At 44.4% G+C, this 23,730-nt stretch overlaps 1 protein-coding gene across 2 annotated transcripts; it reads right to left on the reverse strand.

The window, feature by feature from the left end:
• Positions 1-2,873: 2,873 nt before the first annotated feature.
• On the reverse strand, positions 2,874-22,146 carry PSMD6 (proteasome 26S subunit, non-ATPase 6). 2 transcript variants are annotated; one of them, XM_053301413.1, is made up of 8 exons: positions 21,608-22,146; positions 17,492-17,697; positions 15,643-15,788; positions 8,656-8,875; positions 8,455-8,563; positions 6,135-6,303; positions 3,789-3,866; positions 2,874-3,174 (listed from the first exon to the last, which is right to left on the reverse strand). In XM_053301413.1, the coding sequence occupies exons 1-8, from the start codon at positions 21,750-21,752 to the stop codon at positions 3,078-3,080; spliced, it is 1,170 nt and encodes a 389-aa protein (XP_053157388.1). In that variant the 5' UTR covers positions 21,753-22,146; the 3' UTR covers positions 2,874-3,077. The 2 variants fall into 2 exon arrangements, with proteins under 2 accessions (XP_053157388.1, XP_053157389.1); XM_053301414.1 differs by lacking the exon at positions 21,608-22,146 and adding an exon at positions 21,377-21,397.
• Between the last annotated feature and the right edge of the window lie 1,584 nt (positions 22,147-23,730).

Genomic DNA, 23,730 nt, shown 5'->3' on the forward strand with positions numbered 1-23,730 from the left:
CAAAAAAAATTAGCCTGAGCTGAGGAAGATGGGTCATTGTTGGCTTCTATCTATAAGGAACCCAACACGTCAAGAAGAGGCAAAGCAGGTATAGTCCCATGATGCTGGAGAAGTTATGAACAGTGGGAAAGGAACACCATACTGTGGTCAAGTCTAAGAAATGCTCATGCTGGAAGTATAGTATATCCCCAGTCCACCTTGAACTTTGGTAAGCATCTAATAATCATTCCCATGCAAGCCAATCCTGAGGCAGTGGTAGGAGGAGGCTCGTGCTGGTATGAAGGGACATGGCATCAGACAAGTAAATCTTTTCCCTCAAGTTTCAGGGGATTTGTGGAAGGAGTTAGCCTTTCTCTTCATAGTGATAATCTTACTGTGCTTAGCTGTTCCCAAAGTCTAGCATTAAATCAATAGAATGATCCAGCCACTCACTTGCTGAACTCAGGAAAGGACAGGTCACTTGCTTACCTTGTGCCCTGCTCTTAAAGGCAATTTAAGTAGCAACAGATTTTTGATGCTTCTGATGTCGTCTTCATCAAGTGAGAAGCACACCCACCCACTAGTTTGGGGTGTGGGGTTGAAGCTGTAGGTAAGAATGATTTAATGGCTGTCAAAAGCCTGCAAAATGTGTAGCCCTAGTGTTGCTAGGCCTAGTTTTTAAATTTTGTTGAGACTTGCTACTACCTCATTCATAAATGTTCAGTCAAGATATGTAGAAGATATGTACCTTTTTTAAGCTTTAGGCACCATTGGGAATAGGGGGAATATAAAACAGTTATGTAGTCATGGAGATAATCCACAGAATGATTTGAGATAGGATTGGAAACATTCACTCATCCATGGTATGTATGAAGAAATCAATTTACATACACAAATACTAAAACACTTGGAATTACTGGTTTGGTTTCAAATACTTCTGTCTCAAACCAGTCTTGACCATAGTTCTCATGAATAAGGATGTGATATACATGCCGCTTGGTGGCAACCACTGCATTAAGTGGGCACAGAACAATGGGCAGGACTCAGGAAGTCCCCTAATCTCCTTTCCGTGATGAGTGAAAAATGATGCTTGATGAGTGAAATTTGGCTGGTGAACAGAGCCAACATTTCTTGACCCCTGACAATGGCCATGATAGGAAAGGTATCCTCAAAAGGACACACAGTGGCACAACCAGGTAATTTGGGAGCCCAGACCTGAAGGGCTTTAGAGGCTCCTCCCTATTTTGCAGTTTTTTAAAAATGCCACTGTGTGGCGGCAGCACTAGCTGTGGGGAGGGGGGGGCAGGAGGGGAGAATTCCCCTTTGAGGAGGAAATGTTTACCTGGTGGGAGCAGGGATTGGTTGCAGGGAGGGTGGAGTGGCAAGAGCTCCCCCATTACCCTCTGTCTACATCCAGGATGGGAGGATGGTGGCGAGGTCCATCCAGCTCGGCTATCTCCTCCCAAGTGATGGCCTCTCGCCTCTGCTGAGTAGCCTTCCTCACTTGGAGGAAGCAGAGAGGTGAGAGGCCATCAGCTGGGAGGAGGGAGCAGAGCTGGACGGAACTCACTGCCTCCCTCCCATCCCAACCGCAGATGGAGAAAATGAACTCTGCCCTCCTCGCCACCTCACCCCTCATCCTACCTGCCCCCCGGCGAGTAAAAATCTCCTTAAAGGGCAACTTGCCCCACCCTCCCCACAGCTAGTGCAGCAGCAGCATTTTTTGTTGTTTGTAAAGGCCAGCAGCAGCTAATTATGCTGAGTGGCTGCAGGAGCTCCCCAAGGTCCAGTGCCTCTGCCACTGGCAGACTGTACAATACATAATGGACTAAGGTGAATGGAATATTGTGTGTTAAAATCCAAACGATGACCGCCCAGAAAATGTATGGGGCCTGGGCAAGTGTGTGGTGATGATGGGGCTCTATTAATTAAAACATTTATATGCTGCCCCCAACTTTCCAACAAAACCAAAACATTAACAATGCAAAACAATCTTAAATTCTGTAAGTCTAATTAAAAGCCTGGATGAACAATTTTTTAAAAGTTGCCAGATAAGGAGAGGCTCTTATTCAGCAGGGAGCGCATTCCCAAGCCTTGGGGCATCAAAGGAGAAGGCCCTTTAAATTTTTCCCTAACCAATATTTCAGTTCTAATACTTGTGGCTATTAGGAATACTTGAGATTTATGCAACACTATGTTAAGAGGTAAATGAAAGGCAGGGTATAAATTTAACAATAAATAAAATAAAATGGTATACCGGTTTTCTAGTATATCAAAATCTACTAAGAGCATCACCATTTTCAGAACTAATTTTCTAAGAAACCCACTTTGCTGCAGTACATTGCCTATTATCACCTCATTCTGGCATTCTTCATTTAACTGGGAATTGCAAAATAACATCTGCAGACCATCTCTACCTCCACATTTTAGTTTCCATTTGCCCTAGAGATATCAAACATTTACATCTCCTCCTAGTCCCTTTCTTGAACTGTTCTGTGTCATCTTCTATGGGTTCCCGTTTCCCAACTCTTGCCTTTTAGGATGTTGCTCCAATCCACCCTATCCATCCATTAAATTAAACCCTTTCAGAAGTCAGGCAGTTCATTTACATTGCAGTAGTTTATCCAAGCAGGAAATCTGATAAATTTGGCTGGTTGGGCAGGGTCTCTGGCTGAAAGCATAGTACTTGTTCTTTTGCAACCAGACGAGTTTGAGTTCAGTGTTTACTCAGTTTTCTTGACTAGGCAACACCCTGAGGTCTGAGCAACAACACACTCTTAATAAAATTGCAAGTCTTTGCCTCAAGAGGCAACAGGTTCAGTCTCCTTGTTAGCAGATTCTGGTACTGTTTTAAATGAAGCAGCTCAACAACAACAACTTTCTCCACAAGAACATGTCAGTCAACTGTATTATACATTTAATAAATGAAGGTGATCTGAAAACATGAACAGCAGTTCTTTACATAGTGACAGCTTGTAAAAACCCTAACTACATTATGGTTGTCATTTCCTCAGCTACAGGATTACAAGTAATACAATATATTGATTATTACTTCCAGAATGGTCCTAAGTTATGCATTGCCCTTGTTTTGTGTTAAGTTACATATTAATTACTCTAGAAAGCTTTTGCACTCTGTTTAGCAGCAAGTCCCCTCTTTTGATGGTTTCTTGATACTGCCAGTTCTTGCTATCAGGCCTAGAGAGAGAGAGAGAGACAGACAGACAAACAGACAGAATTTAGTTAGAGATTTATATGGGCCTCATTTCCTTTGATACTTAATAAGGGTTCCACAATGGGTGGCTTAGTACTGAAAAACCACTCTGCAACATGCAACCACAATGAAGTGCTGGGCATGTTTCAGGACATACACTTTGTTCAAGTGGACCCAACAAGTCCGGACAGTGTCCTCCCCCATACTGAACTGTTTGTGCCCTCTAGATCACACCCCAAAGTCTTCTATAGAATACTGCACTTCTGTGACAGAGGATTGCCTGAAGACAGAAGCACTGGATATCACCATTCTATATCATAAAAGTAGCTTTGGCCCAGCAGAAAAAGTATTTCAATTTGGACCTAGGAAGTCAGTACTCAAATTGCTACCCACTCATAAAATGGCTTTAGCCAAATTACTATTTCAGCATGTGCTCCCTAATAGTAAAGTGGAATCAGTGAACTACGTTTAGTTAGAAGGCCATTCAAAGACTGTAAAGCATTTAATATCTCTAGATGATGTAACTACCATTTTCTTAATACCGAGTGCAAGGGTAGCTCAAGAAGCTTGGTTAGGACAAGGTTTCAGATAATGATACCTGTTAGTTTCTACTATTTCATTGACTTTGTCTATTTTGCAGTGTAGTCTCCCAGCTGCAATAAATCTTGAAAGTTCCCTGAAAGAAAAAAAGCACATATTCCATTATATCTCATGTTGTAGCACAAGTGAAGAAGCCGCCAAGACACAGCAGCTTCCTAAAAAGTCATGGGCTAACCCACCAGCATCACCTCATTTTGGCTGCATTTAACCTAACCCATTTGCCTCCAGCCACTCCTCCTGCTCCGGGATGCTCAGTTAATGAAATAACACAACTGTCATCAGCATACTGGTAGGTAGATTTTTTTTTTTAGTCAATGACAAGAAAAAAAAACACAATACAGTGCAATTATTTTTTAAAAGCTAAGACAAAGTATTCAGCTCTTGACAAATTCTGCAAGCAATAAAACAGAACATTGCAACATTTAGAAAAATTGAATCATTTTGATCAGAAAGTAAAAATTAAGAGGTAAAAAATCTGAATGGCCTGGGAAGTTAACTAAAAAGGGGGTTAAACAGTGTGTAAATATCCTTATTAAGACAATTTAAAAGGATGTGGGCCATTGATTCAATTGTGCCCATGCCACAAGGACAAAGCTGGGCTGCATACGGAATGTTGTTCTATTTCCCTTCCAGTATGCCTCATTGTGGCACAGCGGGAAATTAACTTGCCTAGGGAGCAAGAGGATGCTGGTTCAAATCCCCGCTACTATGTTCCCCAGACTATGGGAAACACCTTATTCAGGCACAGCAGCAATATATGAAGATGCTGAAAAGCATCGTCTCATACTGCACAGGAAATGGCAATGGTAAACCCCTCCTGTATTCTACCAAAGACAACCACATGGCTCTGCGGTCACCAGAAGTCGACACTGACTCGACAGCATAGCTAAAACATTAAAACATGCAAAAGTTAAAGCCCTTCTAAATTTAGGCACTAATTTGATTTAAATATCTTGCTGGCCTGAAAGTGGAAGACTGACCTGCTCAGAAAAAATACCTTGAAAGGTTAGATGTCCATCACCCATTGTTTAAGAGATAACTTGGCCTGCTGAAACCCTAACAACAAAAGGACCAGCGTATTGGTGATACCCAACTCCAAAGTTCTGGATTATCTCTCCCCAGGGGTGCTTCACACAGACAGCATCAGTGATAACTCCAAGTGAAGAGTAATGTTAAGTGATATATTTTTAACTTAAAAAAAAAAAACATTACTCGTGCTCAATCTTGCTCTAGTTACCTGAATCCAAAATTAGTTTTTCTCTGAGTTTTTTGATGTTAAAAAGAGGGAGGTCATCTATAATTCAGAGTCCTGTTCCTTTCGAGTAAATGCAAGTATAACCTGCATTTAACTTCTACCTTTTAAGGGGGGAGTCTTAAATTCAAAGGCTTCTTGGATTTGGGTAAATATGGTAAGTAAATACCAACTATTTTATTCAAAACCATCAGCCTATTCCCTTTGCAGACAGAACTTATTGCAGGGTTTTTTTGGTCATTGGTTGAATATTATCTGTGGAATGTTCAAAGTGCATTTTAAATTTCCAATTTAGGAGGAGGGGCAAGCTGCAAGTGTGCTGCCAGCTTTCCCATGTGTTCCCCTGGCATGCCAAACCTCTCTTTAAACTTGAGGAGTTTTGAAAGAACTTGGATGACCTCTGCAGGGCAGCTGCTGAGAAATTCAGGTTGGTATGCAGTGACTGTTAACATGCAATGTTAACAAAATGTGTGCACAGTTGTGTAAGAGCACAAAATTGCACAAATACACTTGTGTGATGGACAGCCATTGGGAATAATGGCTGTCCACTGCACAGCTGCATTTGTGCAATTTATGGGTTGTGCAAGAGCACACTTGTGCATCTGCATACATGTTTTGTTAAAGCACATAAAACATTACACAGTATGTCAGCCAATGCCTCCAGGTCATGGAACTACCTTATACTGAAAGCTGGGCCATTAGTCCACCAAGCCCACTGTTTGGTAGTGACTCTCTCCAAGGTCTTCCTCCCTGAAATCCTTTCTAACTGGAGGTACTGGGATTTGGACCTGAAAATAATCTTCATGCAAAGCATATACCCTCTCACTGAGCTATGCCCCTTCTTCAGTCAATTATCACAGCCATAATTAGTAAAGTCTTTCTCTACTGTTTAAATGAAACATTCTAGAGTTAAGTACTTTTAGTTCTAGTCTCAATTAAGTCTTGTCATCAAGGGTTCTCCCTCTTTCCCATGTTACTACTACATACTGAACTTAGCCAATATTTTTAAATCCAATTTCAAAAATCTTGACTAGGACCCTCTTATCACTGTACAAACATTTCAGAAAGTTTAAGAAGGAAGAGTTTACTTACTGATCTATGAACTCTACACAAACTCCAAAAGCATCTGCCATATAACCTAATGTAAGTGACCGATAAGATTCTAGGAGCTGGCCGTAAGCATGGATTCTCATTTCTCGGACATAATAGCGATAGTGAGGTGCAAACAGCCAATCTTTCTTCATCTCTTGCTCTACGGTGGCTGAAATGGAAATAGAACTAATTATGATAACCACAGATCTCAAGTTTCTTCCTGTTTTATATTTTCACTTTTATACCGATCTCTCTCAAAATATAGTTTAACAGCACTAACTCCAAGAATAGACTAGTGTGGGCAACTTTCAAGCACTGAGTTTCACTTCCCATCCATATATGGAAACAAGGATCATCCATGTGATGATGTAGTTCAGTGTAGTGCTAATAGAGTGATGATATATAGGAGTAGCAGTTATACTAGGACTACTAAGAGAGGGTGGCCTGCTTCTAACATGTGGGACGTATCTTCTCCTTCCGGGTGGAGGTTTTTCTAGGTTTGAAAGTATTTATTAGGTCTGTGCAGCTTTAAAAGTGTCAGATCTGACCAGACAGAGAAATTGTCAGGAGGACCGACATGACCCTGACCCCCACCCCACCGCCGTTATCAGGTTGTATCTGAAATCCAACACTTCCTAACATTGTTGGATGCCATTTAAATGTTAAAGCAGTTTTCCCTTTACCTTTTAAATGGCAACTGGCCAAGAAGCAACCAGTTGACCATTCAGTTGAGAGGCTTGCCTCACTGGGTGCTAAAGTATCATGGTACACAGAAATACACTAATTGATTCACAAACTGTAGGACATATCAACCCCATGTACAAAGACCTGTTGTCCAAGGGTTGTCATGTGCTCTGCAGTTTTTGCTTATAGAGGACAGGACCCATGTCTCCTTAAGCTATTGCACATGTGCCACATAAACCACAGCATATCAACAGACACAGCCGCACCCGTGAGGAAATGTGATAGACAGGACTGGGCACCAGGAACAATACAGAAAGGTAGAATTGGGATGGGATGGGAAGGAAACAAAATACCAGAGATCTCTTTGGGGAGAGCCACCTTCTAAGAAAGAGCATACTAGAAAGAGACAGCTTTATAGACATCAATTGTTTGTGACCACAGAATGCCATAGATGAAGAGCTCTCAAAGTACAAGAGGAGTCTTCCTTGGGAGACCTGTGCACTTAGGAACAATTGTAAGACTCCTGCCTGTGCAGAGCTGCAAAGGAGGAATAGAGGAGAACCTCATTACTCAAGGATTCAGCACCCGTGGTTTCGCATATCCACATCAGGTATGTGGATACCCATATCCAATATCAGGTAATTGACACCTGACCTCTGTATACATGGGGGGAAACGGGGGTGGGGGGAGTTTAAATTTACATATCTGAGGATCGGGGTGTCCAGAAATGACCTCGGATATAATTTCCAGCCGCCATTTTGTGTCTCTTTATTGAACAAAAACCCGGTGATTTTTCACCAAAAAATGGCAGAACTGAGTTTTCTGGGGGGAACTGCGGGACCACTGGGGAACCACAGAGCACGGTAGGGCACTTTAACTGGCTTTCCCTCCCATTGTTTGCCCCTTAGGAACTTAACTCCCGGATTTCCTATCCCCAATGCCTCGGTATTCAGTTTTAGTACCCACGGTACTTGTTGAAAACGGAACCCCTGCAAATAGAGGTCCTCCTCTATGAGAGGCGGAGGGAGGGAGGAGGAGAGAAAGAGAAAGAGAGAAAGAACATGCACGCACGTGCCTTTCTAGACTACACAGAAATGGCAAAAGCCCTATTCAGATATTATAGTGTATATATGAACAGTCTGTACCCTTGTACAGGACTATGGATGTGTTCATTTTAAAAGTGAACCTGGCTACAAACCCCCACCCCCTGCCCCACCGACATGTAGGATTCAGAGAGGAAGTATACTACTGTGCACGTGTATATGCATACAGTATACAGAGATATATGCCTTGAAATAAATGTGTGAATAGGGCTTTTGTGATACTTCAGTTTGATATTGTATTCAAATTGTGTAAAAGTATATGTTTTTCTGCTTCCTGTCATGCGAGTATAAAAGTGGTCACGTCCTGTACAATCTCTAGTCTGTTTTACGAACATGTAAGAAAGTTCAAACCATGTTTTTCCTCTTAATTGGGGTGTGGTCCACAGCTACAGAGTTTGAGATTGTTAGTTCTAGAAAATGGGAGACAAGTACTAGAAGGTTATATGCCATTACCCATGGACTAGGGGCTGCTCATCTTCAGTCTAGTAACTCATATGGACCAGAATGTAAGACTGGGCAAAACCCTCTCTTACCCAGTGACTGGAAGAAAACGGAATACCGACATTCATAGAGGGAAAACAGATACTGCCGCACTTTTGGTAAACTGTGCAATACTTCCAGGATCTCTGCCCCTTTGATAACCTAAAAGAGATCAAACACAAAGCAAAAATTAGAAAGAGGAATAAGAAAAACCTACAGAGCATCTTATTTGTGCAAGTAGTTGCTTGGCCTACCTTTTCCCTAAGGTCAGGCCTGTCTAATGCAATCATGCTGACATAGACTGTGTATGTTACAAAGGTTTTGTAATCCATAAGTTCGTAAGATGTAAAAGTTGAAACTGTATCCAGGAAAAGCTCTGCAGCCTGCTTGAAGTCTCGAATGGCCACGCAGTAAAGACCTTGGTAGACCTTCAGACGATTACGCCGATCCCAGTCACCTCCTTCCTCTATTAGACTTTAAAAAGAAAACACATCTATATGTGGTCTTCCTGCAATTCTTAGCAATACACAAACAAGTCATCATATGTGAACTACTTAAAAGTCGCTTTAAGGCAAGCTAGACAGAGCAACAAGCGTCCACCCTCTATTTTAAGCAATGGATGACTCTTCAGATGCCAGGACACAAATTGCAAGCATGATACAGCTTGGAGATGTGAAGCCCTGCCTGCTTAGAAAAAACAAAGACGCACACACTTTTGACCCCCAAGGCCTGGAATGGAAAGATTGGAAATTTGGGTAATAGGTGAAATTTTGAGAGCAACTGTCCCTTTTAGGGATATGCAAAACTTGAAACAAAATACCCTTTAAATAAAGGGCCTTAACGTCTTGAGCGCCATTTTGGAGGCCTGTTTTTCCCTTGCTGGTTGGTTTTCTGGCACTGGCTTCCAGTTGGCTTGAGATCTCCTTGCTTTGCTTATCATCATACAAATCAAGTGTTGTCATGGGTAACTGTGCCCCTATTGACTGGAGGGGAGCAAGTGAGCAGAGCAAAGGAAGGAGTTTCAAAATGCATTTAAAGGGACGGAGGCAGAGAGCCCTTATAATGTGCCTCTCTTGATGAGGATACATCAGGAGAGGAGGAAAGATCAGACTGCAACATAGAGCAGACTGGTGGTGGTGGCCAAGGCCAGCCTGCACCCAGTGATAGACAGAGTGCCTGCAGGCTTCTCTCCCTCTCTTCCTTTGTACAGTGCCAACTGCTCCACCCGCCCACTTTACTTTACTGTACCAGCAGCCCCAGTGCCTTTAACTGAGTGCTACTGTGGATTTCTTCTTCTTCTTCTTCTTGTAGCCAGCCACCAATGGCTTTAGTAACTGGGGTGCTGTGCTATGTTTGGTTTTTTTTAAAGCTTTTGCAGCCCCAAGCTGCACCTTTGCTGCTGTTGTGTGCCTGGTTTGGAATGCATTTCTAGTCACCACAGCTCAAAAAAGACATTATAGAACTTGAGAAGGGGCAAAAGAGGGCAACCAAGATGATCAAGGGCCTGGAGCACCTTACGAGGTAAGGCTACAACACCTGGGGCTCTTTAGTTTAGAAAAAAGATGACGGGGGTGGGGAGACATGATAGAGGTCTATAGCATTATGCATGGTGTGGAGAAAGTTGAGAGAGAATTTTTTCTCCCTATCGCATAACATTAAAAACAGGGGTCATCACATGAAACTTATTGCCAAGAAATTTAGGACCAACAAAAGGAAGAACTTTCACACAATGCATAACCTATGGAAGTCTCTGCCACAATATGTGGTGACAGCTACCAACCTAGATGACTTTAAGAAGGGCTTAGATAAATTCATGGAGGACAAGTCTATCAATGACTACTAGTCTGAGGGCTATAGGCCACCCAGACCAAGAGGCCTCTTAATACCAGTTGCGAGGGAGCAATGGTAAGAGAGAGGGCACGCCCTCAGGTCTTGCATGTGGCTTCCCAGAAGCATCTGGTGGGCCACTGAGAGAGACAGGATGCTGGACTAGATAGGTCTTGGGCCTGATCCAATAGGGCTGTTATGTTATGAGAATGCTGGCTTCCACCAGCTGCTTCTATTGCTTGCCAACTATTAGATACTAGGGATGCACATGAATCGATATTTTCAATTAGATTTGTGCCTGAATTGAATCACCCTACTTTTCTGTCCAAATATCCCCCTGAATCACCCCAGATTCGATTTGGATCTATTTGGACCACTTATCAAGGTCCTAAAGGGCACAAAATTTGGGTGGTGGGTAGGTCCCCATGGGTTCCACCTACCACCCAAATTTCAAGGCAGTGGGGCATTTGGTTGATTTTTAATTTTTTTCGTTTTTACTGATTTTGTATGCTTCCACCATAGGAAATAATGGTGATTCATCACGCTATCCTAATCCTAACCTGGATTCCACCCCCACCCACCCCATTTTTTAAAACTAAGCTCTAGACCTTGTAGAAGTGGAGTTATGGAGCAAAATGTGCGGTGACTATTTTTCAGGTGTTTGGATTATTTGGTATATAATTTTTCCTCATAATGAATCCCTATAAGGATTCATTGCACACCTTCATTTTTTCTGTTCATTTTGACTATCATTGAACAGTACAAAAAAAGAGGAAACACGGATCAAAAGGACAAAAACCAAATACTGAATAGTAGGGTAACCGTGTAAGAATCTATTTACACACATAGCATGCATAAAATGAAGATAATATACATCCATATAATGAAGCAACAAAAAATTGGACAAAATACACTGAAAATACACTGGACCCTTCCAGATAAAATATGTGAAACTGGATAAGAGTAATAATGTCCGTGATATTCATGAAAAAAAGACAGAAGTCCTGTCAAACAAATAGTACTGGTAGAATGTTCAAGCTGTAATTCCCAATGTGGCTCACAATTCTTCCAAAACTTGGATCCTAACCAGCTCCTTATGTAGATGTAGCTCCTGAATGGATATTCCTTGTCCAGAAGGTATATATCCTGGATATTCCTTGTCCAAAAAGTATTTGCCCAACAGGTATCTCAGGGTAATATAGACCTGTTTCCTCCTGCAAAAGCAGGACTTCCTCAGGAGAAAAGAGCTAAATATATAATAACACATATATCAATATAAAGTACTTTCAACAGGTTATATTAACTTAAAAGGTTAGGTAAGTTATATAATGGTACTTACATTTGTTTTCTTCCAATAGTGATATTTCACCACCCAGTGGTTTCTGAATTCAGAAATCCTACTGGATACTAACTAGTACTGAGCCACATTGGGAATTACAGCTTGAACATTCTACCAGTACTATTTGTTTGACAGGACTTCTGTCTTTTTTCATGAATATCACGGACATTATTACTCTTATCCAGTTTCACATATTTTATCTGGAAGGGTTCAGTGTATTTTGTCCAATTTTTTGTTGCTTCATTATATGGATGTATATTATCTTCATTTTATGCATGCTATGTGTGTAAATAGATTCTTACATGGTTACCCTACTATTCAGTATTTGGTTTTGTCCTATCATTGAACAGTGCCAACTGTTGACTGCCATGTGCCAATGACATACCCCCATCTGCAAGGCAGTGGGGTAGTCAGTTTATTTTTTAGGAATATTGAAGTGTTTAGATTATCTGGTGTCTTCATTAGACACCTTCATTTCTTCTGTTCATTTTGACCCCACTGCTTTGCAAGTCCGGGTGGGGAATTAGTGGCATCCCATGTGCCAACTCCCCCACAACACACAAGCGACTGCATACTCAGTTTATATTTTAGGAATTTTTTGAGGTGTCTGGACTCTTTGGTGTGTAATGAATCTTCATAGGGATTCATTATGAGGAAATGTTATTAGACACTAAAGAGTCTAAACACTTGAAAAAATTCAGAAGACAAACTGAGTTGTACCCCACTGCCTTGCGGATGGGAGGGGGTGCAGCTGGCACATGGCAGTTGACAGCTGGCACTGTCCAAATATAGACAAAATGAATAGAAGAAATGAAGGTGTATAATCAATCCTCACAGGGATTCATTAGAGGGGAAATTATACACCAAAGAATCTAAACACTTGAAAAATAGTGACCACACATTTTGCTCCATAACCCCACCTCTACAAGAGCTAAAGCTTAGCTTTTTTTAAAAAAGCGAAAGCTGGGAATCTGAGGGAAGTGATAGGAGGAATCCAAATCTCGAAGTGATTCGAATCTGGTGCAATTTGATTTGGACCCGAATCTAGCCAGTGGACCACAAGGACGATTTGTTCTATCTCCAAATTGCCCGAATCAGCTAGATTCGGGTACAAATCGATTTGTACCCAAATAGATTCACACATAAGACACCCTCATGCACCACCTTCAGCAGGAGGGTGATGCCATCCCTCTACTGGACTGTGCACAGCAGCACCTGATCCAAGTGTTCATTTTACTAATGATCTATGAACCAGTGGCAGTAGGCTGCATGCTTCTTTCCTGTCCCTCATGGCGCACTGGTGGGGGCAGGAGAGCAGGAGGACATCTGCTGCTGGTGGCATAGCTAGCCCCTCCTACACAGCAAAGAACAGGTGGGCTCTGCTGCATGTAGAGGTGCTGGACACTTACCACACAGCAGATGATCTGTCTGTGGCCACGGATCACCAGGTGGAGGGATGGCTGTCCAGGAAGCCAAACCTTCGCCCTGGGTTCATGGTGACAGACAATGGCCTGAACATAGTGAGGGCAGCTGAGCAGCTTCAATTTGTGTCCATCTGTTGTGTGGCACACACTCTGAACCTGTTTGTGAAGGATGCTCTGGGCCTTTCTGGGGCTGTGGCCAGGCAAGACAACCCCGCTGAAAGTGCTGAGCACCAGTCTGCTGCTGCCATGGCTGTTCTTGTAGGCAGGTGCTGCAGGATAGCAGCTTACTTCCACTGGAGTAAGAAGGGTAGGCAAATGCTCAAGGACAGGTGGCTTGAACTGGGCCTACCTAAACACTTGATCCTTCAGGATATTCTGACCCAGTGGAACTCCACCTCTATCTTGCTCAAGCACCTGCAGGAGCAAGAGGTGGTCATCTATGCCCTGGCAAGGAGATATGTCTTGAAAGTGTGTGACCTGTCCAACCAGGACTGGGCGTTCATTTCCAGGGTTGTCCTGACACTTGAGCTGTTCTGTGTTGCCACGAACGACTTGTGTGCTGAGACAACAGCAACACTGAGCCAAGCTTTGCCCGCCACTCCTCTCCTCAAGAAGATAATGGGTGAACTCCAGACCATGCTGACCACTGAGGAAGCAGTTGCCTTGGCAGGCTGGCCGAGGACTGGAGTGGTGGATTGACTCAGGGTCCCCTTGGGTACATCGGCAGAGCATGTTTTGTCTTGCCTATGTGACCCAAGGATGAAGGGCAAAACAGTCACCCCTGCCCAGCTGCCCAGGTGGAAGGCCCTCCTGGTTGAAGAGGTTAGGAAAGCCCAGGAGAGGAGGCTGGGGCATAACCAGTAGGAGGGTGCTGGGGCACCTACTGCTAGTACACAGTCGACCCCTAGCAGCAGCACCACCACTTCTTCCCGGTCCAGCAGTGTGGTGTCCCTGGCAGGGCCAAGGGAGCCAGTAGTTCTGCCTCCAAGTTCCACCTGGTGGTTTATGGTGGGGATGCCCTGCCATGGGTATGAAAGGAGCCTTCCGAACCCTGCAGCAGTGCTAAGCAGTGTGTTCTGCAGTACCTGCAGGAGCTGGTGCCAGGCCAGGAGATGGAACCAAGCCAGTTTTGGGCAATGCATCACCAAGTCTGGCCAGACTTGGAGATGGTTGCCAGATGGTTCCTCTCATGCCCACCAAGTAGCGTCCAGAACAAGATGGTGTTCTCCATGGCTGGGGACATGGTGATACCCCATTGCTCACGCTTGGAGGCTGACTTGGTGGAGCAGCTGGTCTTACTGAAGGCCAACCATCCCCTCTTGGGCTATCCCGAGCTGACCATGGAGGGCGAGTGACTCATGGTGACCCCCACCAACTGCAATACCACTGGCAGTTTGCCCCACCCTGGCCAACCCCAAAAAGCAGATGTGTAACAGTCTGCCTGTTAGTGCTGCTGACACACACAGACACGAATGCATGCCACCGCCATGGCCCATGATGAGATGGACTTGTGTCCAGAACCATACGTCGGGCTGTCAGCCAGGGCCCAGCACTAATCTGAGGCCATGCTGTTATCCAGACACAGACAGGTAGGCAGCTGTGTCACGGGATATTCACTGGAGAAGAAAGAAGACTTCTCTCTCGTGGTAAGAGCCTAGAAGCTTTGTTTCTTGTCAGACCATTGGTCCATCTATAGCTCAGTATTGTCTACGGTACAAAGAGTCAGACTTTCCCCAGGTTACAGGCAGGAGTCTCTCCCTCAGCCCTTTATCTGGAGATGCCAGGGAAGAAGTCTAGAACCTTCTGCACACATGCAAGCATGCAGATGCTCTTCCCAGAGTGGTCCCACTCTCCAAGGGGGAATATGTCAGGGTGCTGTTCACATTTCTTCCTGCTCCTTCCATCCTGTTCAGAGTCTTCAGATAGCTGAGCTCAGAGCTCCGGTCTGTCCTCCTGTCTCTCTGTGGCAGGCAGGATGGAAGGATTGATTTTTGTGGTTTTCTTTTCTCAGCACTGAATATAATATGTTGTGCTACTGCTGCTATAACTATCTGGTTTTTGCTGGGTTTCAGATTGACAAAGGCAAAACTTGGGTGCCTGCCTTCCTGGAGTTGTTTGTTTTGTTTAACCTTCCCCCACAAACCACCATAGGATCCTATATGGGTTTTGAGGGAAAGTTAAAAAATCACCCACTTGCCCATTTATTTTGTGGGTTGGTAGCAACCATCATGCCCTACCGCCCAATCCACTTTGGTGTCCCTGGGAGCTACCGGGGGAGGGGGGGAGAGAATGGGGTATTTTTGTGAGCTATTGTTAAAAAGCGGTATATAAATATTTTCAGTAATAAAGTTCATATGGAATATTTCTTTTTCAAAATGATAAAGGCACCATGGAACAGTGTTTGAAAACAGTTTTGTTACACTACCAATTCACTTTTGCAAATCTCTTATGTTCAAGATTGAAAAGACAGTAATGTTAATGATTATTGCATCACTATGGCTCATTTTGGGACTTGCTGCTGAAATACTACTTCAGTTATCTGTAAAACCAGCATACCTATCATCAAGCGTCATCGACTAGTTCTTTACAAGATAACTTGCTCCCTATTATTTGTTGCTACCAGTTACTTCTGTTTCCTGTTATAGAAATACCTTTTTGCTTTTTCAGTGTTCCGTGTGATGAGGTCATTGTCCATGTAAAACAAGCCAATTCGAAGCAGATAGAACACAATATCCAGCCGATGTCCCAGAGCTACAGTTTTGTCGTATGTCTTCCGAAAGGCAGTCAGAGCTGCTTCCTAACAAGACAACATGTGCTAATGTTATAAAGTACAAAGCAGAATCCCAGGAAAATACACCAGTGCCATGATGGTCGACATACTGCTTTCCACTTGCTATGTAAACTGCTTTGAGGACAGTCTTTGTTAAAAAAGTGTTATTTAAATATTTAACAATCATCTGCTTTATTCTGAACCTACATATAAGAATTCCAGGAAATGCAAAGCTGCCAACTATGGCACTGTACAAAATCTTTAAAAAGGGAAAAAACTGAACAAGCCAGCATATTTTCAGCAGACATGGCAATCCACCCTTAATGCTGTTAACTGTGTATGGCACAATTACAGTTCAGTGGTTGCCAGGAGCAGGCACTATGCAGCAGAAGTGCACCAAGGCCACCGAAGCCCTCGGCAGCAGTAAGTCAAACTTTTTTAAAAAACCATTTTTTTTTAATTTGAATTTAAAAAACCCCAAAATTTAAAGGCACCTGGCACCCCTGAACCAGGCCCAAGTTGGCCCAGGGGGATTCGGCTCGAACCCAAGCCAAACCAAGCCGGGTTCAAGGTTGAGCCCTCGAGCTGAACCGATTCAAGCTCAAACCAGCTTGAGAGAGAGCTGGTTCGCACATCCCTAGTGCAGAGGATTTGAGGGCAGAAAAGTGTCAGGAACAGAGAGAAATAATGGCTGGCTACTGAGCCCAGCCACCATTTGTGGACTCATGGTAATGGCTGCTAAGCCAGTAATTGACATAACAGGCTGGGATCAGGAACCCCAGCACAGTCATCTCTGGAAACACTAGGATGCCGCTAAATATGAGCTGCAGTTTCCCATTTACAGGGGAGAATGACGGCTCTTCCTTAGGCGTGTTGTGAACATTCGTTTCCTGACTGTCATAACTGCTGCAGGAGAAAACGTGGAGCAGTTTACACATCACTTCCACTCACGGCATTTTGCTTATTACTACATTTCTCTCCCACTGCACAGCCAAAGCCTTCAAAGCAGTTTAAGTTAAAAACCTACAAATGCCAGGATACTAGTCCAATTAAGACAAGAATAAGATAAATGCATAAAACAGTCAGCTAATACACACGTGTCAGATTGTCAACCAGATACCACACCACAGTTCAGCAAACATATTGTCCTAAAAGAGGCACCTTTTTAACGTGGTGATTCTCTTTATTTAGCAGGGGGAGAGTAACTGGCCCTATCCACCTCCAGCACAGTACCTCCAGTGACTGTTGATGGTATCTATTTTATGTTTCTTTTAGACTGTGAGCCATCTGGGGACAGGGATCCATCTTATTTATTATTTCTCTGTGTAAACCACACTGAGCCATTTTTGGAAGGGCAGTATAGAAATCGAATAAATAAATAAAATAAGAAGAAGAGGAAGAGGAAGTTTTCCACGTATCTGAAGACCAGGAGTGCTTGCTAGACGTTCCTTCCTAAGGACAGAGTTCCACAGGATGAATGGCGCAACCAAAATGGCTCCCAATCTCATGTTTATCTATCAAACCAAACAGTGTGGACACCTGATGCACAGCCTCTTCAATGAAGCACTTTATCTTATCCTCTTCCCGCACTTTACCTCTGGAAACATGCATAGTCTCTCCAGAGAATCTCACAACCAAGCTTGCTCTATACCTGGGGCACCAAGAGGAACTCCTGTGCTCAGTCAAATGAAATCACTGAACAGTTCATGGAATCCAAACTCTTTACTCACCTTGTCTCCAATTCGGCAGAGGTATTCTGCTTTAACCAACATAGCATCACGGATTTCACTCTCTCCCAAGTTCTTCTCTGCATCTTCCAGTTCATCATCAAGACGTTTCAACTCTTCCTCATTCGCTTTTTTCATCTTATTCAACAGATCTGTATCTACCTGCCAGTCAAGTGACTTGCAGAGCGATTCGTAGTATGGAGCCATGTCTGCAAAAGAGTTGGCACAGAGCGGGCTAGATCGCTAGCTCTGCAAGATTGTATCATCAAGCAGCACTAAACAATCTAGGGTTTAAAAGCAAATGAAATGAAAATTGTTTCTTCCACTTGTGTCCTAGTTCACAAACTGAACTTCAGGTTATGGTATAATGTTCTATGGCCAGAAATTGTATAAATGGATATATGCTTAGCGATATGCATGCAATGAGGCCATCAACGTTCCTCAAACATTCACAACTCTTACTACTTATCAGAAACCAGTCTGATTTGACGGCTAGAGCACGTATGGATGTGGGAGGCTGCAGCTGACATTCAGGCTGAGTTACTGATGAATTGTCCCAATGAAATTAATAGGACAAGTTAATCATGAATGTCAGCCTTCATATCTCAGCCATAAGCCAGTATTTTTCAGCTAATTCACCTCCTTGGTTAACTGCAAGCACAAGGTTAGATAAAGAATGCTAAAACATTTAAAGTGCAATATAAATTGGAGAAGAATTCTGATGCCCAGCCATTTAAGATGATATGGTTAAGTTCCAATCTACCTTTCTAACCAGTTTCTGGGCATTCAAGAAATAATGTGAGAAGTAAATTGTACATCTGGCAACTTAAGTATACACTCCTCAACTTACTCATATTTACAGATTAATAGTGGTTCTACACATACAGCAGCAGGAGATGGTAGTCCTAAGGTGATAGACTGGGCTGTACCACTTCAGAGGGCATGTGAGGAAATTATATTTTTCATGCCCCCCTACATAAACAACTCTACATGTAGAAAAATTAACATATCGCAAAATTAGCAAAGTGGGCTAGGCTAGAACCTCTCCTTGTTGTGTTTTTCCTTTTTAAAAGAAGAAAGTTTGTTTTTTAATGTGGGGGAGCATTTTTTAAAAAGTCATCCCTCACCTGCAGTATTCACAGTTCACTCTACCACCTCATGTTCTGCTACATGCATAGACCTGGCCTCAGTTTTCAACCTATGCACACTTACATGTAGGTAAGCCCCACTGAACTCAGTGAAGCATTTCCAAACAAACATGCATAGGATCAGGCTATCCAGTCCAATGCTTTGCACACTTACATATGAATAAGTCCACAATGAACTCAAGAGGACTTATTTCTGAGTAAGCACACCTAGAATTGGGCTGAAAGGTTACACAATGAAATCCATAAATATAATTTCCTAAACTGTACCATTACACCACCTCAATGACCTGAGGGGAACAAAAAAAGACAGCCTCTACATCATAAGTACATTTGAAATATTTTTAATCTATATCTGAGACAACATTACACATCAGTACCTATAATATTTTTATTTTAGCATTGCCTTATTGTCGTACCACCTCCAGTCTTCCCTCTAACAGGGATTCCCAAGTGCTGACTACAACTCTCAGAATCTTCAGTTGCAATGACTTTGGCTTGGGGATTCTGGGAGTTGTAGTCAACAACATGTAAAAGCAAACACTGGCCGCCACCGCTCCCCCGACCCCCCCCCCCCGCTCCCCAGAACTAGAAGAGCTGCATCTTCCAAAGCAAGATCCCTACAATGGAAATTTCTTAATATGCAATAAGAATGGAGTCTAAACGCTACTGAAACTTTTCTTCTTCTTTTTAGTCTCCAGCACGTTTTAAGAGATTGTGCAACACTCCTCAGAGATGAAGGAGATGCTAGAAGTACTGACACTTAGATGATTCAGTCCTCCTTATATACACACACCCAACTAGCCCATTTATAATAATGCCATGACGTGCCTGCATCCATCTTATCACATCCCCAAGAACAGATACAACACTTTTACAGCACGGAAGGCACTAACAGAGCAACAAAACCAATGAGAGAGGCAAGTCAATCAAGCAAAACCCTTTTGAAAAGAAGATGGAAGAGGAGAATCGGCGATGTATATGCACCAACTTTATACACACCGACTATGAAGGGGCAGGGAACAATAGATGCACTGCAGAAGATGGAATGGGCATGTAGGAAGCTGTCTTGTGCACAGTCAGGCCTCTGGTCCATCTAATTCAGGATTATCTATAAAACTGGCAGCAGCTCTCAGAGGTTTCAAGCAGGTCTCTCTCAGCCCTACCTGGAGTTAGCAGGGATTGAACCTGGGACTTTTTGCATGCAAAGTAGGAGTAATGGATTCCATAGAGAACTGCATACAAAAATTAACAGGTGTCGTACACAAAAGCTTCAAATATAACATCACAGCTACTTAAGTAGTGCTGCTGTTCAGGACTAAAAGCTAAGCAGTCATAATGGGCACAGATGCAGTTAGGATAAGAACAGTTAACATGTAAAGCAGGAAGTCAGGCAGGCTTAAGCTATCCAAACTGCATCTTATTGGTTCCTCCATTACCACCTGACTCTCCTCATCACACCAGTCCTGGGTCCTCTGAAGTGCTCTTTGAGCAAATTCAAAGGCCAGGGCTGCACAACACAAATGCCCTGGTGGGCTGGAACCATCCATAACTTGGCGTGCAGGGGCAGAGATCAATTTTTAGCACATCATTACATTAAAATTAAAAATATTATTTATTACGTGGATCTATTCCCCCTGTCCATTGACCATAGTTTCAACCAAGGATAGTGGCCAAAGAATAGGTCCCGTCCCTGCTCAATCAGTGGGGCCCCTAGAGTGCATGCCGGCCTCAAACAAATGCCAAGTCCTCTCCTCTCCATAAATTATTGTTGCTTTCAGGCTACAATGCTAGGCATGTTTACATGTGAGTAAGCCTCACCGGGTACACCATGGAGCATATTTCTGAGAAAGCATGCACAGGATGGCGCAATAAGCTCCTGTGTTGCTGCAGGATACCTGGGGGCCAGTAAAACAGTCACTGTGGGTCAAATCCGGCCCCCAGGGCCTTGTGTTGTGCATGCCTGATCTAGGCTAACAACCCAGCCGGACATGTGGCTGTGCTGTTAAGTTCTGGGGGCATGCAGTGGATCATCCTAGCATCCTTTATTTGCCTGCACCCCTCTGACCCTTCCCTACCCTTCTGTCAATCTAATAATAATAATAATAATAATAATAATAATAATAATAATACTATTTCTATACCGCCCTTCCAAAAATGGCTCAGGGTGGTTTAAATAGAGAAATAATAAATAAATAAGATGGCTCCCTGTCCCCAAAGGGCTCACAATCTAAAAGAAACATAAGACAGACACCAACAACAGTCACTGGAAGTACTGTGCTGGGGGTCGATAGGGCCAGTTACTCTCCCCCTTCTAAATAAAGAGAATCACCACGGTAAAAGGTGCCTCTTTGCCAAGTTAGCAGGGGGTAAGACAGTAAGTCTATGTAAGTCTACAGTAATCTCTGGCTCTTTTCTTCCCACCCTCCTGCATCCGATCCCTTCTTCACCTATCAAACGAGAGAAGGGGAAAAGCACAGATGCTGGTGAATGGGGCAGTTAGTTCTGCCCTGCCCAAGCTTCACCTGTGCCAGGACTCAGCCGCAGCTCCTGCTTTCAGCACTCAGTCGTCCCTCCAGAATATCTGTACAAAGAGCCAAAGCTCTAAATCAGGATGTTTCCGTTCCGACTCTCAGCCTCGTCATGTGTTCGCGAGGGGGCCGTAGGCAACCCATTCTCTCTCTAAGCACCCTCCCCCGCCCCACCGCTTCCCTACAATGCAGGGATCACAATACTGGCCTACCTCGCAGTGCTGTTGTCCAGATGACACCCCACGCTAAGCACTTTGAAAACGGAAAGGTGCTATACGAAGACTAAGCCGTAAGCTGCGGTTTAGAAGGTAACAGTCCCCTGAGCACGTGCAAAGCGCTTCGCTCGGGGGGGGGGGCGGCGGCGGCGGCGTGCCTCCCCCTCCCCAGCCAGCGAAGCGTTGAGAGGCGGGCCGAGGCGATCCCGCCACCCGACTTCGCCTTACCGTGCTGGCGGATGGCGGCCATGAGCTCCTGGCGCACGGCGGGGTCCGGGCGCTGCGGCTGCAGGCTGAGGAGGAAGCGGAGCTGGGCGATGCGGAGGTCCGGGTTCTTGGGCAGGCCCTCCTCCTCCAGGTTCTCCAGCGGCATCGCGGCGAGGGAAGGAGCGGAGAACGGGGCGGCGGGCGGCAGCGGCGGGGCCCAGGCAGTGAGTGACTCAGCCCACCACCCGGAGACGGAAGGAGCAGGCCGCTTCCTGCGCCGGCCCCAGCCACGCAACCCAAAGGGCTCAGTCTCCGCGGGGGCGAAGCGGGACTTCCGGCTCCCGCTCGTGCAACCTGCCGTCAAGCAGGTGGGCGGGGAGAAACCAGGGCTCCGGTCCAGACATAACAACAGAGAAACTTGCCGCCGCAGCACGCAGACGCCGCCGTCCCGACCCCAAGCGGACAAGCAAGGGGCTCACCCACCCACGAATTCAAAGCACCGTCCAGTTGGGCCCCAGAGGAAGCCTCCTTTCTTTGCTGTGTCTTGAAATAATCGTCATTCTCATTAACAGAAGAAGACGGTCTTGTTATCCTCGCAGGACTCCCCTGTTTAAGTGCTTCATGCCAAGCATTCAGCACGTGGGGCTAGCGGGAGGGCAACAGGCTTCACCTGTTGAATGCTCACCCCGCCTCCATTTTTGACGCAGTGCTTTGGAAGTCTCACGTCCTCTACCGTGTCAGGGGTAACAACAAAACAACCAAGACGCTTGCAGCATTTTAAAGAGTGACACATTTATTATAGCATAAGCTTTCGTGATTCTGCTGCATCTAATGAAGCGAACTGAGGCCACGGAAGTTTACATTTGTTAGTCCTTAGATGCTACTACAAGACAAGACTCTGTGTTGGGTCCGCCCCGCCACCACCAAATTATTTAAATTATTACAGCGGGGCATAATTATTTGGACTGAGCAAATGCAGGAGCAAGAACAGAATAGCAATTTTTTTAAAAAAATAATCTGCTCTGGTCTTTCCTTCCACGTTCAATAATAGCCCAGCTACCTTTCTCTTCCTGCAGCCAATAAGGAAGCGGGCTCGTTAAGAGAGACAGCTTTTAGGGCCCCACTGACCAGCCTGAGGTTCTGCAGCTGTTGGACTACAACTCCCATCATCCTTAGCTGCAATTTATTGAGGCTGGGGGTGATGAGAGTTATTGTCCAACAACAGCTGTAAAGCCTCAAGTTGGCATTCCTTATTTTAGGGGAGAGGGCATGATTATTTAAAAGAACTGCAGCAGAAGGGAGACTTTAACGTGCTCAGTTTTATTAAAACGTTTACATTGACTTCTACCACTCACGCCCCGCATATGGAAAATTCCAAATGGTACCGGAAGGGGTAGGCTGTGTGAAACATTTTTTTGGACGCATCAGGGATGCCGAGAGCTGGCCCACAGCGACCTCTGGCGGTTGGAGGAACCAATTTTGCTTAAGTTGATTGGGGGCAGTGTTCATTAAAGGAAGTTTATTTGATAGATGCGGGGAAAGAAGGTCTTTTACTTAAAGAAATTTATCAGGAGAAAACAAACAGGTACCAGCCTGCTTTTGTCAGTTTCAGGTGAAGAATACTTTCCGCTCCTGTAGAGTTAGTGGCAAATTCCACAGGAGCAGTCTATTCCACCAAAGAACTTGAAGCAAGACATGAATATTGTGGCACTTTAGACTAACAGGCTTGTTGTGGCACAAGCAACATCCTGAACAGGGGTGTAGCGAGGTTGGAGTGGGTCCGTAGGTGGACGATGCAAGTCATTTAATGGTACTAGAGAAAGACATGCTGTCCAGGTCTTAACGCCCACATCAATTTTGTAGGATAAATACAACTGAAGGACGCCCAGGCAGGTGTCCGGCTGGGGGAGTCAGTCATGTGACTTGCCTCTGGGGGGCCTCCCAAGCCAATGGGCCCCCAGACAACTGTCTCCCCTTGCCCTATTATAGTTACGCCCCTGATCCTGAATAGTAAGCTTTCAGTCGAGAGTCTCCTTAAGAGAGTCAGAAAGCATTGCAGTTTGAGTGAGTGAGGGAGAGGGAAGTGTGACATGCTCTCTCAAGAACTACAAGTCCCAGAGTACCTTAGTTCCTACCAGTATTTC

This window comes from Hemicordylus capensis, chromosome 2 (genome assembly GCF_027244095.1).
Source record: "Hemicordylus capensis ecotype Gifberg chromosome 2, rHemCap1.1.pri, whole genome shotgun sequence".
NCBI lineage: Eukaryota > Metazoa > Chordata > Lepidosauria > Squamata > Cordylidae > Hemicordylus > Hemicordylus capensis.

Bases quoted from the DNA above. Each gene is read 5' to 3' on its own strand.
- PSMD6 (XM_053301413.1), bottom strand. From the start codon at position 21,752: ATGCCGCTGGAGAACCTGGAGGAGGAGGGCCTGCCCAAGAACCCGGAC. The intron at 17,698-21,607 runs GTAAGGCGAAGT...ACTCTTTTGCAG, and splicing joins GGCCGCCATCCGCCAGCACG to ACATGGCTCCATACTACGAA. The intron at 6,304-8,454 runs GTAAGAGAGGGT...TTTCCATTTCAG, and splicing joins CGTTTTCTTCCAGTCACTGG to CCACCGTAGAGCAAGAGATG.